Source organism: Pongo abelii, chromosome 14 (genome assembly GCF_028885655.2).
Source record: "Pongo abelii isolate AG06213 chromosome 14, NHGRI_mPonAbe1-v2.0_pri, whole genome shotgun sequence".
Classification (NCBI taxonomy): Eukaryota; Metazoa; Chordata; class Mammalia; order Primates; family Hominidae; genus Pongo; species Pongo abelii.
This window is the reverse complement of record NC_071999.2, coordinates 44,325,547-44,339,071: the sequence shown is the minus strand read 5'-3', so window position 1 is coordinate 44,339,071 and position 13,525 is coordinate 44,325,547. Positions and strand designations below refer to the sequence as shown.

General features: G+C 39.2%; 1 protein-coding gene and 2 long non-coding RNA genes across 4 annotated transcripts in view; 2 read left to right on the top strand and 1 right to left on the bottom strand.

Moving 5' to 3' along the window:
* Positions 1-4,522, top strand: part of LHFPL6 (LHFPL tetraspan subfamily member 6) — a 257,329-nt gene extending 252,807 nt beyond the window's left edge. The window contains exon 3 of the mRNA XM_054528935.2: positions 3,380-4,522. Coding sequence (XP_054384910.1) covers positions 3,380-3,498 — 119 coding nt within the window. The 3' untranslated portion in view covers positions 3,499-4,522. The remainder of the gene's footprint in view (positions 1-3,379) is intronic.
* A 1,089-nt stretch (positions 4,523-5,611) lies between these two features.
* Positions 5,612-11,128, bottom strand: LOC129049497 (uncharacterized). Its single transcript, XR_008512626.1, has 3 exons — positions 9,832-11,128; positions 9,574-9,732; positions 5,612-5,900 (listed from the first exon to the last, which is right to left on the bottom strand). It is a non-coding gene; the product is annotated as an uncharacterized LOC129049497 (long non-coding RNA).
* Positions 9,893-13,525, top strand: part of LOC129049499 (uncharacterized) — a 90,791-nt gene continuing 87,158 nt past the window's right edge. For both annotated transcript variants that reach the window (XR_010136749.1, XR_008512628.1), the window contains exon 1: positions 9,893-11,094. This is a non-coding gene — a long non-coding RNA (uncharacterized LOC129049499). The remainder of the gene's footprint in view (positions 11,095-13,525) is intronic.

Sequence of the window (13,525 nt, the reverse complement as noted above, 5' to 3'; positions counted from 1 at the left end):
TGCTAGACATACTGTTTTTCAGGTATTAGCTGCCTGCCTGGTTTGCTTCCTTTCTGCTTTTCTTTTACCTTGCCTTTCATTCAACAATTATTTATTGGGTGCTTACCATAGGCCTGGCATTTCCACGATCTGGAAGTAGAATTTCTGGGTGGAAGGAATTGTAAGTGTGAAGCTCTCCTGTCAGCAACAAGGCTGATGTGCTCCAGAAAAAGTGGTCAGTGTGGCCAGAGACAAGACACAGGAGAGAGTGATCATGAAGTCTGAGAGGTCAGCAGACATTTAAGCCCTCATAGACTACAGGAAGGACATCGATTTTTGAGAATTCATTAAAGGGGCTTTTTTTTTTTTTTTTTTTTTTGAGACAGAGTTTTATTCTGCCATCCAGGCTGGAGTGCAGTGGTGCAATCTTGGCTCACTACAACCTCCGCCTCCCGGGTTCAAGTGATTCTTATGTGTGGGCCACTTGCACTAATTTGCTCTGTGTGCTTGATGTCTGTGTGCTTAGGTAATGGCCTAAGAACTTTTAAGATGTGGAGGATCTTGATCAAATTCGCCCGGCTAATTTTTGTATTTTTAGTAGAGATGGGGTTTCACCATGTCGGCAAGGCCGGTCTTGAACTCCTGACCTCAAGTGATCCAGCCGCCTTGGCCTCCCAAAGTGCTGGGTCATTACAGGGTTTTAAGTAAGAGCGTGGCTTGATCTGATTGATTTTTAAAAAGACAGCTACCTACCTTGTTGTTGGTGATGATATAAGTAGAAGCAGAGAGACAAGAAAGCAATGACAGCAGATGACACTGCCTGGGGGATGGTCGGGCCTTTGAGAAGGGGCAGGACACAGGATGGATATGGGGGAGAGTGGCAGAGGACTTGCTACTTATTAAGGAGAAGTCCTGGAGCAGGTTATTAAACTTTCCTTGGCCTCAGTCTTCCCGTCTGAAAGATGAGAATGATACTCATGTATCTACCACATTGTGTTCCTATGAGAATTAAAGCATTAATATCTACTCCATGTAAAGCTCCATGACAATTTTGAGAAAATGGTAATCAATACACATTTGCTATTTTTTAATTATTCATTGGATGTGGAAAGGGAGAAATCAAGGATGACACCTAGGTTGAGGACTGAACAACATAGCTTGATGTCTGTGTGCTTAGGTAATGGCCTAAGAACTTTTAAGATGTGGAGGCTCTTGATCAAATTTTGCTGCTGTTGACTCATGGTGACCACAAGCCAATAACTCCCTTAGCTCTGTCTTGCCTTGCCTTTTTATCCGCGCATGGGGCACATGCTAACTACTTCTCCAGTAAATGTCCAGTGAAGATCCAAAGTTTAATTGCACATTATACCTAACAGTCTTGGAAATTTTCAGCAGGGAAGTTATTAATTTTTCAGAAATGAACAAGGTAAAAGTGGCTGTGTTCCGCGGTGAGCAGCTCTATGCAAACCCCACCCAATAGGCTGAGAGGCTGAGAAAAGAGGTGAGGAAAGAGGCTGACAAGTCCAGTTTCTCAGAAAGAAATATTTAATAGGGACTTACAAACAGAAGCCATGCCTCTGGCAGCTGTGAGATGGTGGATCTTTGCACCTGCCCTCCAGAAAGCAGCCTTTACGTAGCAAGCTTTTAGGGTACAGACAAGTGCAGCTGGTCACATCTCATACTTTCTTGCCAAAACTTGTGACCTCTAGGGAGATGAGATAAACGTCTTTATGAAAGGTTATCTATGCCATAGGCATTGTTTCTTTATGGGAGGTTATCTACGCTGTGGGAACACCTCGGTATGCAGGAGTCAAACACTGGTCGTCATTGAGGTTTCGCCTCAAGATGGTGTCATTCTTGCCAAGCAACAGGCTGTTTTCCTGCAGACTGACTTGTGAAACGAAGGGATGTGATTTTCTTTTCTTTTTTTTTTTTTTTTTTTTTGAGACGGAGTCTCGCTCCCTGACCCAGGCTGGAGTGCACTGGTGTGATCTCAGCTCACTGCAACCTCCACCTTCCGAGTTCAAGTGATTCTCCTGCTTCAGCCTCCTGAGTAGTTGGGATTACAGGCACCCACCACCATGCCTGGCTAATATTTGTATTTTTAGTAGAGATGGGGTTTTGCCATGTTGGTCAGGCTGGTTTCAAACTCTTGACTGCAGGTGATCTTCCTGCCTTGGCCTCCCAAAGTGCTGGGATTACAGGCATGAGCCACTGCGCCCGGCCCTGTGATTTTCAATCTATGTCTTTTATGTTCAGTGACTGTGAAATCCAAATGTCTTGGTGTTTATGTTTGTATCTAATGTAATGCAAAACAAGAACCAAAAGGAGGAACATGGTTGCTGTTGGAGCGTCATCTGATAAGATGGTAAGACCAGCTGAAAAATGAATTAGAATTGAAGCAGAAAGTACAGTGTCCAGTATAAGATATAGAGGCCTTCTTTGCTATGCACACAAAAAGAATAACTTGGATGTCATTAAGAAAGAAAAAGCTAAAAAATGCAGAAATCCATTCCATTAACCCATCTGGGGACACCGACCTATTCTTGGGATCTAGAACCTAGATTTGAGTCCTGGCTCACTTTATTCCAAATTATAAGCATATGACTATGAGTAAGTCACCAACTTCTTTAAATGCTGAGAAGCTTTTTTGTCAACCATGTTGAGCTAGTATTCCACCTTATAATGTTGATAAAAGAATTGACAAAGATAATATAGATAAATAAATCTACTTATATATTTTTAATATTTTGGGTTTCTTATGACTATTAAGACTAATCCAACTCTGAGAAATCAGGACCCACTTGGATGCTTGTCATTATATTTTCATTTAAATGACACTTTATCTTCAAGATGACTGTTGATCCCAGAAGAATCTGGGAATTTTTGTTTTCTGATTCAGACAGTAGAGAGTAAGTCACTTGACGATTCCACATAAATGGCAGTATTCACCTTAGCATTAGCCATTATCCTTCAAATGGGTTGCCTCCTCAAAGTGGCCCTTTTGCAGAAGGATTGCATCAACATTTATATTTTTTCCCTAAAGTACTTTGTTACGCAGGTGAGCTTGGGTGATGTAAGTTACAATTAACTCCGTCATCTCCTATCCTGGTTGCTGCCATTCTTCTCTTTTTTGGCCAGGGTGTGGATATTGGTGGAGGAGAATAGACTTCTCTTAGCCAGTGTGAGAGGTACACATTGAGATCCTTCTGAAATGCATCCAGCCATTCTTGCTTTCTTCACTGTCAAGATAACTTTCAGCACATTATTATTCCGTTTAAGCGAAGATACCATATTCCTAAAGGGTGTTTCAGAACCCACACACTGGAAGCAATAAGAAAGCCTGCTGCAAAATCATCCTCATCTGTGACTTTCTTCTTTCCCCTTCCTCTGTCCCTAGGGAAGTGTGAAATCGGCTGGGCCTACTACTGCACGGGAGCAGGTGCCACTGCCGCCATGCTGCTGTGCACATGGCTGGCTTGCTTTTCGGGCAAGAAACAGAAGCACTACCCATACTGAGATGGAGCCACCAACAGCCGACAGAGGAGAAGACGGGCCAAAGGGGCTTGGAGAGGTCAAAACATCCACCTACCTTCAAAAGGTGGAATAGTAATTCTAATCCAATACAATGCTAATAAAATGAAACCCAATAACATCAGGAACATGATATAGGAAGGAAGGATTATAGGAGATTTGTAGGGGGGGAAAAAAAGGGGGAGTATAGAATGATGGAGTAAAATGGACCAAAGGCTAAAAATATTGCAGGGCATTGGGTGTTTCTATTCCACAGAGTATTGTTAATGTACAACACACACATACACAACAAATCTATATATACAAACAAGGGTTTGGGTTTTAGTTTTGTTTTGTTTTTTAAGGTGAGGACTCAGAAAATCAAAAGGGCTAGTAGAAACAGTGTTATGTTGGGAAGCAGGGTACCCCCAAAGATGTTCCCTGTAGGTCACGGCACTCCCGAAAGCACACAAGCACATACAGACATACGCATCCCCACACACGCCCATGTACAAACATGTGGATTATCGCACAGACTGTACGGGAGGTTTAGTGGTGCATTTCTCCTTTGTTTTCTTTTTAATATACATTTAAAATACAGTATTATCACTTTATAAAACATACATTAAGCCTAATAAATGGACCAATAAGCCAAACTATCAGTATTTTGTATATCCTGCATAAACTCTAATTTAGTTCCTCAACATATTTTCAGTGTTTATGCAGACCTTTAGAGTTAAGCCTTTGTATTTCCATGTTATTCAACAATATGCAATATTTCTCTGAGTAGCTTCTGCTATGATATTCTTATGAAGAAAAGGGGCAACTTTCTGTCCACTGTAGGAGAGAATTCAGCCGAAGATATGAGAGTAATGAGACATTTTCCAGTCGTTGGATCGTGTTTTCTTTTGTTCATTATTGTACTGTGCTGTACCACATTTATTTCTATATTCATTTTGTACAAAATTTAAAAGTGCTATTTTGTTTGTATTTGAAAATCTCTGTGAATAAATTCTCTCTTTGATCAATAGCTAGATGAGTCATGGAGTGTTAATTCAGTCATCAGATTTGCTTCTTTAATTTTTCCAATGTAGCTCTTCAACTACTACAGTCCTGTAAAATTTCCTTTTCTCTTTTAAGGCCTCTCATTAATTCACTCACTAATCAATCAGGCACTGTTCTAGGCACAAGTGTATTAAAGATGAGTAAGACAGTTTCTGCTTTCAACGTGAATTCCTTGCAACCAGAATTCTAACTAACTTCCTGCTTATTACATTTCAATCATAACCAAATTCTGAGGAGAGAAGAACTTCAGGTCTGTTTTGTATTAAGTTTGAGAATGTGGGTGGTATTCAGATGTGATTTAGGGCAACAAGAGCTAGATTGTGGTTCAGGAGGTGACTGGACTGACAGTCTCCAGCATGGTGACACGACTGTTACAGTTGCCGGTGACTTGCTTTTCCTCCATATTCTACAAAGTGCTGGGTTTCTTCTGTACTTCTGTGTCAGGGAAAATTTTATATCACTGCCCTTCAGGGATGTTGGCCATTTTAAAAAGCTTGTCTCAACAGCCCTGTCCCTCCAGCAGAAAGTCTTCACTAAAGAGAAAGGTTTGGATCCTCACATGGCCCCTTAACAGAACTAGCTCTTTCAGGGCTAGGTGTGATGGCTGACACCTGTAATCCCAGCCGAGGTGGGGAAATCACATGAGGCCAGAAGTTCAAGACCAGCCTGGTCAACATGGCAAAACTCCATCTCTACTAAAAATACCAAAAAAAAAAAAAAAAATTAGCTGGGCATAATCATGCACTCCTGTAATCCCAACTACTCAGGTTGAGGCGCAAGAATCGCTTGAACCCAGGAGGTGGAGGTTGCAGTAAGCCGAGATTGCAACACTGCACTCCAGCCTAGGCAACAGAGTGAGATCCTGTCCCCACCAAAAAAATAAATAACAAATAACAAAAACTAGCTCCTTCAGGAGCAAAGATTGCATTCTGAATATTGGATCCAGCCTTTTGTTTAGTAAGCCTGAGATATTGTAACAAATCCTTAAGAATTCAGTTTCAATTAGCTTCTAAATTCATTGTACTTTTCAGATTTGGAAATTGAACATTCTGGCTATTTATACATGTAACTATATTTTCTATGCTATCTATACACATTTATCAGTTTAATTTGAATAGCTGACTATTCCACTTGCTTCTGGTACTTTTAATCATTCCAGGATGGGAATCCATGCTGCTCTGGAAGAACAATACAGGATCTGACCAATAAAATTCTGCACTCTGAGGCTTTGTTGGTGTGGAGAAAGTCATTCCACTCTCAGATGCTTAATTCATAATGTGCTGAATGTGATTTGATTGTGTCTCATTGTCTGCTGAGCAGGGGCTTCTCCACTCTGTGGTTTCCTGCAGAGAAGAAAAGATTGCACTTTGCTTCCTCAATTAGCCTATTATTTTCATGTATAGCTGGTGCTTTTCAAATTTCTTTTAACTGCACCTTCCTGTCAGAGTAGTGTTGTGACTTCTTAGCTCCCATTATCAAGTTGGAGTTCTCTAGGGAATTCATTAAGGTCTAGTTCCTTGGACAGATTTAATGATGACATTGTCATTTTTATGTAGTTCATGTGATTTTAGGCATTAGTAAGCCTCACTGGAATAAAAGATCAGCCACTCTACATGGTAAAGTCAAATGACAAACTCTTATATGACAATGGCAAATTCTGGCTAGTCATATAATTTTTTTTTTTTTGCTCAAGATGTCCCAGCATTTTAATAGGAACATCTAAGTTATTAAGAATTACATATACTGCTTTTGAAATGTAAATCACAATTCATAAGCTAATAACAATAACAAAGTCAGTGAAAAGTATATATTCACAGGATTCTTACTGATGTACACATGAGAAGCAATAAAAAGCTCAATTTTCACAACCTTAAAAGCTTTCATTGCTTGCACATGCCTGTGCAGTAAGTGGGGAGTTTACCTTGTTTTTAGGAAAAGGAAATGACATGCAAAGAAGTGAACTGATGAAATTTAATTGACTCTAGTCATTGAACACCTGCTACTTGGTAGGTAGTCTACTAGACATAAAACACTAAATAAAATACAGCCCATGCTCTCAAGTCAGTCATAAGCTCACGGAAAAAAATAACAGGAGCATCAGTGATTATCAAATCATATGTCAACTAATTCTCAAAGGCAGAGAGGAAGTTCCTCCCAGGTAAAGAATTCTGCACAGACAAATTAAAAAGGTATAAAAAAGATGAAAGATGATATATCACAATGTCCTGCTCTTCAAAAATCATCATTAAGAAAATAAAAAGATGTGTCAATGACTAGAAAAAGTTATATATCTGATAAAGAACTTGTATTCTGAGTACATACATGACTCTCTCAAATGAATAATAAAAAGGACAACCCATTTTTAAAGGGTAAAAACATGAATGGGGTATTTCCCAAAAGACGATATACCAGTGGCCGATTACATTGAAAAGATGTTCAACATCATTAGTTGAGAAGAAAATGAAACTTTGAGAACCACAATGAAATGTTGCTTAACATACACTAGAATAACTAAAACAAAATGTTGACAACACCAAATGTTGCTGAGTATGTGGACACATGGCTGGAAAAGCAATAGGTACATTTTTATTAAGTGAACCATAGTAATTCTCTTCCTAGGTATTTGTGCCAAAAAAACAAAACAAAACTATGTTCACAAAAAGATTGCATAAGAATGTTCATTTCAATTTTGTTTCATAATAACCCTAAACTGGGAGAAACTCAAATGTTCACCAGCACATACATGAATTGTGGTATATTTAGACAGTGGAATACTACTCAGCAATAAAAGGAATGAACACATGGTATACACATCAACTTGGATGAATCCCACAGACATTCTGTTGAGCAAAAGAAGCACAGAGGAAAACTAATACATGGTCATGGAAATTAGAATAATGGTTACCCTCTTATGTGGGTGGGGGAATTGACTGGTGAGGACGAAACGGGACTTTCTGGGATGATGGAAATGTTCTACATATTGATGGGAGTGGTGTCCACATGGATGTATACACTTGCCAAAAATCCATTGATTACATGCATTTAAAGACTGCACTTTATTGTGTTCTAATGGCACCTTAATCAAAGAGAAAAGCATGGAGGGCCTTAAAGGTTAATAGAACTGTGGGTCATCTCACATGGCAGCAGTTGGGGTGCATTTGGGCAGGTGGAAGATGAGGTGGGAGAAGGGCAGGCAGTGCTTTGGGTACCATGCTAAAAGGACCAAAATTTAAAATGGATATTGGAGGCAGTGGGAGGATCTGACATAGGGGAAGATGTGGCATGAACAACTTATGTTTCTTAACTAGATCCCTGGAGGAAGTATTGTGAGACACTGGGTGGCAGAAGTGGGGCAGAAATTGTTACAATGTAATCATTCCACCAACAGAAAGCAGAGCATCTACTATGGTCTAAGCGATTGGGAAAAGGAAGTGAACAAATAGGGGGATGTCAAGGTGTGAAATGACAGGGCCAAACTGGGCCAAATTAATAGAGATGGAGAGGCTGGGAAACTATTAGAGAGAACAGGATAAACTCAATAGGTCCTTGGAATAGAGAGAGAGGGAAGGAAGAGAGTTGGGTAGATGAGGGTGCCACAGATAGAGACAAGATATGAAAAAAGAACATATTCTACAGTGCATACATACATCAAAACATCACATTTTACACAGTAAGTATCTACAATTTTTGTCAATTAAAAAATAACAAAAATAAAGGAATAGATCATCAACCTAAATAAAATTCTATACCCAAGAAAAATCCTTCAAAAACAAAAACAAACTTCAAATAAAAATAAAGGCCTTTTAAGACGCACATAAAAATTGGTGTAATTAAGGACTTGGTATGTGTAAATTACCTGTGAGATATCCAGACATAGATGCTTAGCAGGTAGTTGAAAATTAAGGGCTGAGGCTCAGGAGAAATTTTAGGTATATAATCATGCATTGCTTAATGATGGAGATATATTCCAAGAAATGCGTTGTTAGGCAATTTTGTCATTGTGGAAACATCATAGAGTGTACTTACACAAACCTAGATAGTGCAGCCTTCTCTACACCTAGGCTATATGGTATGACCTGTTGCTCCCAGGCTTTAAACCTGTACAGCGTGTTACTGTACTGAATACTGTAGGTGACTGTAACACAATAACAAGTATCTGTGCATCTAAACATATCTAACATAGAAAGGAACAGTGAAAATATGGTATAAAAAATTAAAAATGGGCCAGGCGCGGTGGCTCACACCTGTAATCCCAGCACTTTGGGAGGCCGAGGCGGGCAGATCACGAGGTCAGGAGATCAAGACCATCCTGGCCAACTTGGTGAAACCCCGTCTCTACTAAAAGTACAAAAATTAGCTGGGCATGGTGGCACGTGCCTGTAGTCCCAGCTACTCGGGAGGCTGAGGCAGGAGAATCATTTGAACCTGGGAGGCAGAGGTTGCAGTGACCCAAGATCATGCTGCTGCACTCCAGCCTGGCAACAGAGCGAGACTCCGTCTCAAAAATAAAATAAATTAAAATAAAATAATTAAAAATGGTGCACCCATATAGGGCACTTACCATGAATGAACCTTACAGGACTGGAAGTTGCTCTGGGTGAATCAGTGAGTGAGTGGTAAGTGAATGTGAAGGCCTGGGATATTACCATACACTAGTGTAGACTTTATAAACACTGTACATTTAGGCTATTATAAATTAATAAAAATATTTTTATTTCTTCAACAAGAAATTAACTTTAGCTTACTGTAACTTTTTTTACTTTATAAACTTTTTAACTTTAAACTTTCTGACACTTTTGAAATGACACTTAGCTTAAGCTAAGTTTGTTTAAAAACTGTGCAGCTGTACAGAAATACTTCCTTCTTTATATTCTTATTCTGTAGCTTTTTTCTATTGAAGTTTTTTTGTTTTGTTTTGTTTTTTTACTTGTTAATCTTTTAAAAGAACTAAAACACACACACACACATTAGCCTAGCTTGCACGTGGTGAGGATCATCAATATCACTGTCTTCTACCTCCACATCTTGTCCCACTGAAAGGTCTTCAGGAGCATTAACATCCATGGAGCGGTCATCTCCTATGATAACAATGCCTTCTTCTGGATACCACCTGAAGCAGTTGCTTGAGGCTGTTTTACAGTTAACTTTTTCTTTAAGAAGTAGAAGGACTATATTCTAAAATAGCAATAAAAAGTAGAGTATAGTAAATACATATACCGGAAACAGTCATTTATCATCATCAAGTATTATGTACCGTACATAATTGTGCTATACCTTTTTTGTTTTTTGTCTTTTTGCTTTATTATTATCTTTAACACACAATCATACATGTTTATGGTGTGCAGAGTAATATTTCAGTAGATGTACACAATGTATGACGATAAAATCTAGATAATTATCATATTCATCACCTCAAACATGTATCATTTATTTGTGTTGGGAGCATTCAAAAATCTGCTCTTCCAGCTATTTGAAAATATACAATGAAATGTTAATGATAGTCACCCTAGAGTGCTACCATATCTGCTATACTTTTATATAACTGGCAATGCAGTAGATTTGTTTACCCCAGCATCACCACAAACACACGAATAATGAATTGCACTATGATGTTACAATGTCTATGACATCACTAAGTGATAGGAATTTTTTAGCTCCATTATAATCTTATGCGAACCACTGTTGTATGTGTGATCTATTGTTGACTGAAATGTCTTTTTACAGCATATGACCACATAGATAATGGATATAAGTGATATTGGTGAATATGAAGACAACAGGAAGGAATTAATGCAGGAGAAGAAATCTTAGAGAACAACATCATTGAAAGAATAGACCATTAAAAGGATCTTTGTTGAAGGAGCAATCAGAGATGTCAGAGGAAATTTTTTAAAAGGTGTTGTCATAGACACCAATGGAAGGGAAGAGAATTTCAAGAGGAAGAGAGTTCTAAGAATGTTTATGGAAAATGTTTCCAGGGAGCCAAGTTGCACTTATTTGATTTGGTAACTAGAAGGTTAATAATGCCCTCAGGAAAGAGTGGTTTTAGTAGAGTGGTAGGGTGTTAATGAAATTAGTAAGGGTAAAAGAGTGAATAAGGGGTAAAGATGAGCAGAGAATTATAGAGTAATCTTTCAAGAACCTTAGCTGTGAAGGGAAGGAAAAAGATGGAATTCATTCTGTATTTTTGTTAATAGCAAAAATAGCCTCTGAGTAAAAACCATTTTTGCAATCCTTGGTGACCAGAGTGAATTTGTCAGATCAGCAAATGTTCGTACACCCTTCTTTGATTCTTATAAAATGGAGTGGGTAACCCCAGACAGCCTTCATGGAGATAAGACCACTAGTTACCAGGTTCCAGCAAGCCCACAGGACCGAGAAGAAACTGTCTTCACCTCAACAGCAATTGTTGAGGAAACTGAATTGGACTATTTCTCCACTGCAAGGCAAGATGATACCATGAACTGGATCACTGCACTAATAGGTCGATGAGAAAATAACTGACTTTTTCCTGGAGAAGTACATCTCTTGTAAAATGTGAACAATATTCTTATAATCCAGATCATCTTTAGTTCTGTATTTTCAGTGCCTATCCTAGTTTCATGTAGTCAAGTGGTGGTTAAAGTAAATATTTACATGTGAAAATAAATTTTTAGCATAGTCAAAAACAAGATTATTTTTAATATGAACAGGAGCAAGGAGAGAGCTTAGTGTTGTGAGGCCATCTGTGACCACATAAGCTTAATTACTTCCACGAGCAATTGAATCTGGAAATCCTTCTGCTCATATATGCTTCCTCAACAACTTTCAGAATTGCCACTTCTCTGGGAAATGGGGAGGAAGGTTGTTTGTCCTATTCAGAAGCTTATGCTGTACCTTCTATATATGATTGCCTGAGATGTTTAGGTTGGCTCACCTAGAACTCTGTTATATGGCTTCTGATATCCTTGTATTTTTCTTTTAGTTATTTACTTCTTTACAAGTGTTTACTTATCACATTTTATGCATCAAATACTGTGATAGAATCTACCACTGACATATTTTGCCTTTTACTATGGCCCTTAAATGTTTCTACTCATCTAAATTCTTTAAAACAAATACTCTTTGTTACAATTATTTAAGCATATTATAGATCATAATGCCAATAATAATTTTTTAAAATAAATGTTTAACTTATAGCACAACAGAAATAGCCTTCATTAGGAGGGACATTTTTGTAAAAGGCTGTTTTTCTGTACTTAATGAATTTTTATTTGCTTGACATGAGTTATTAAGTCATTAGTTTTCAACCCACTTTACTGACAAACAGCAGGTCTTTAAGGAAGCCTTGAGATTAAGGATACAGCTAAGCTAGGGAGATGGATAGTTCAGGGCTAGTTATCAGCAATGAACTTAGTCTGCTGTTTGGCTGAAAGTTTGTGAATACACCAGTGATTAAAAACTTTAGAGTCCCAGTGCCCAAGTTTGAATCTTGATCTTGATTCCATCATGCCCTAGTTGTGTAAACTTGGCCACGTTTCTTTTTCTTTTCTTTCTTTTTTTTTATTTTTTATTTTTCTTGAGACAGAGTCTTGCTCTGTCAACCAGGCTGCAGTGCAGTGGCGTGATCTCTGCTCACCGCAACCTCCACCTCCCAGGTTCAAGCGATTCTCCTGCCTCAGCCTCCCGAGTAGCTGGGATTACAGGTGTGTGCAACCATGCCCGGCTAAGTTTTGTATTTTTAGTAGACACGAGGTTTCACCATGTTGGCCAGGATGGTCTCGGACTCCTGAACTCAGGTGATCCACCCGCCTCGGCCTCCCAAAGTGCTGGGATTACAGGCGTGAGCCACTGTGCCCAGCCTGGGCACATTTCTTAACCTTAGTTTGTTCATTTGTAAAATCTGAACAATAATTTTTCTTAATAAAGTTTTATGAGGATGAAACAAGATAATCCATGGAGAACGCTTTGTAGTTGTCAGTACATGGTAAGCACTCAACTTAATACATGTTAACTTTTGTTAACATCATTAACTTTTTGGTTCCTTTCACTCTAGGGCCCAGAATTTTGACTAATGGTCGAGGAAGGCTTACACATTCTATGTATACATCTGTAACAACCAAGAGGGGTAAAAGAACTCCAGACTTTTTTTTTTCTTTTATACTTTAAGTTCTGGGATACATGTGCAGCACGTGCAGGTTTCTTACATAGGTATGCGTGTGCCATGGTGATTTGCTGCACCCATCAACCTGTCATCTAGGTTTTTTTTGTTTTTGTTTTTGTTTTGAGACGGAGTCTTGCTCTGTCACCCAGGCTGGAATGCAGTGGCGTGATCTCGGCTCACTGCAACCTCCACTTCCCGGGTTCAAGCGATGTTCCTGCCTCAGCCACCCGAGTAGCTGGGACTACAGGTGCCCACCACCACGTCCAGCTAATTTTTGTATTTATAGTAGAGACAGGGTTTCACCATATTGGCCAGGCTGGACTCAAACTCCTGACCCTGTGATCCACCCGCCTCGGCCTCCCAAAGTGCTGGGATTACAAGCATGAGCCACTGCACCAGGCCTGTGATCTAGGATTTAAGCCCTGCATGCATTAGGTATTTGTGCTAATACTCTCCTTCCCCTTGCCCTAACTCCCCTGACAGGCCCTGGTGTGTGATGTTCCCCTCCTTGTGTCCATGGGTTCTCATTGTTCAACTCCCATTTATGAGTGAGAACATGCGGTGTTTGGTTTTCCTGTGTTAGTTTGCTGAGAATGATGTTTCCGGCTTCATCCATGTCCCTGCAAAGGACATGAGCTCATTCTTTTTTATGGCTGCATAATATTTCATGGCATATATGTGCCACATTTTCTTTATCCAGTCTATCATTGATGGACACTTGGGTTGGTTCCAAGTCTTTGCTGTTGTAAATAGTGCTGCAATAAACGTACGTGTGCATGTGTCTTTATAGTAGAATGATTTCTAATCCTTTGGGTATATACTCAG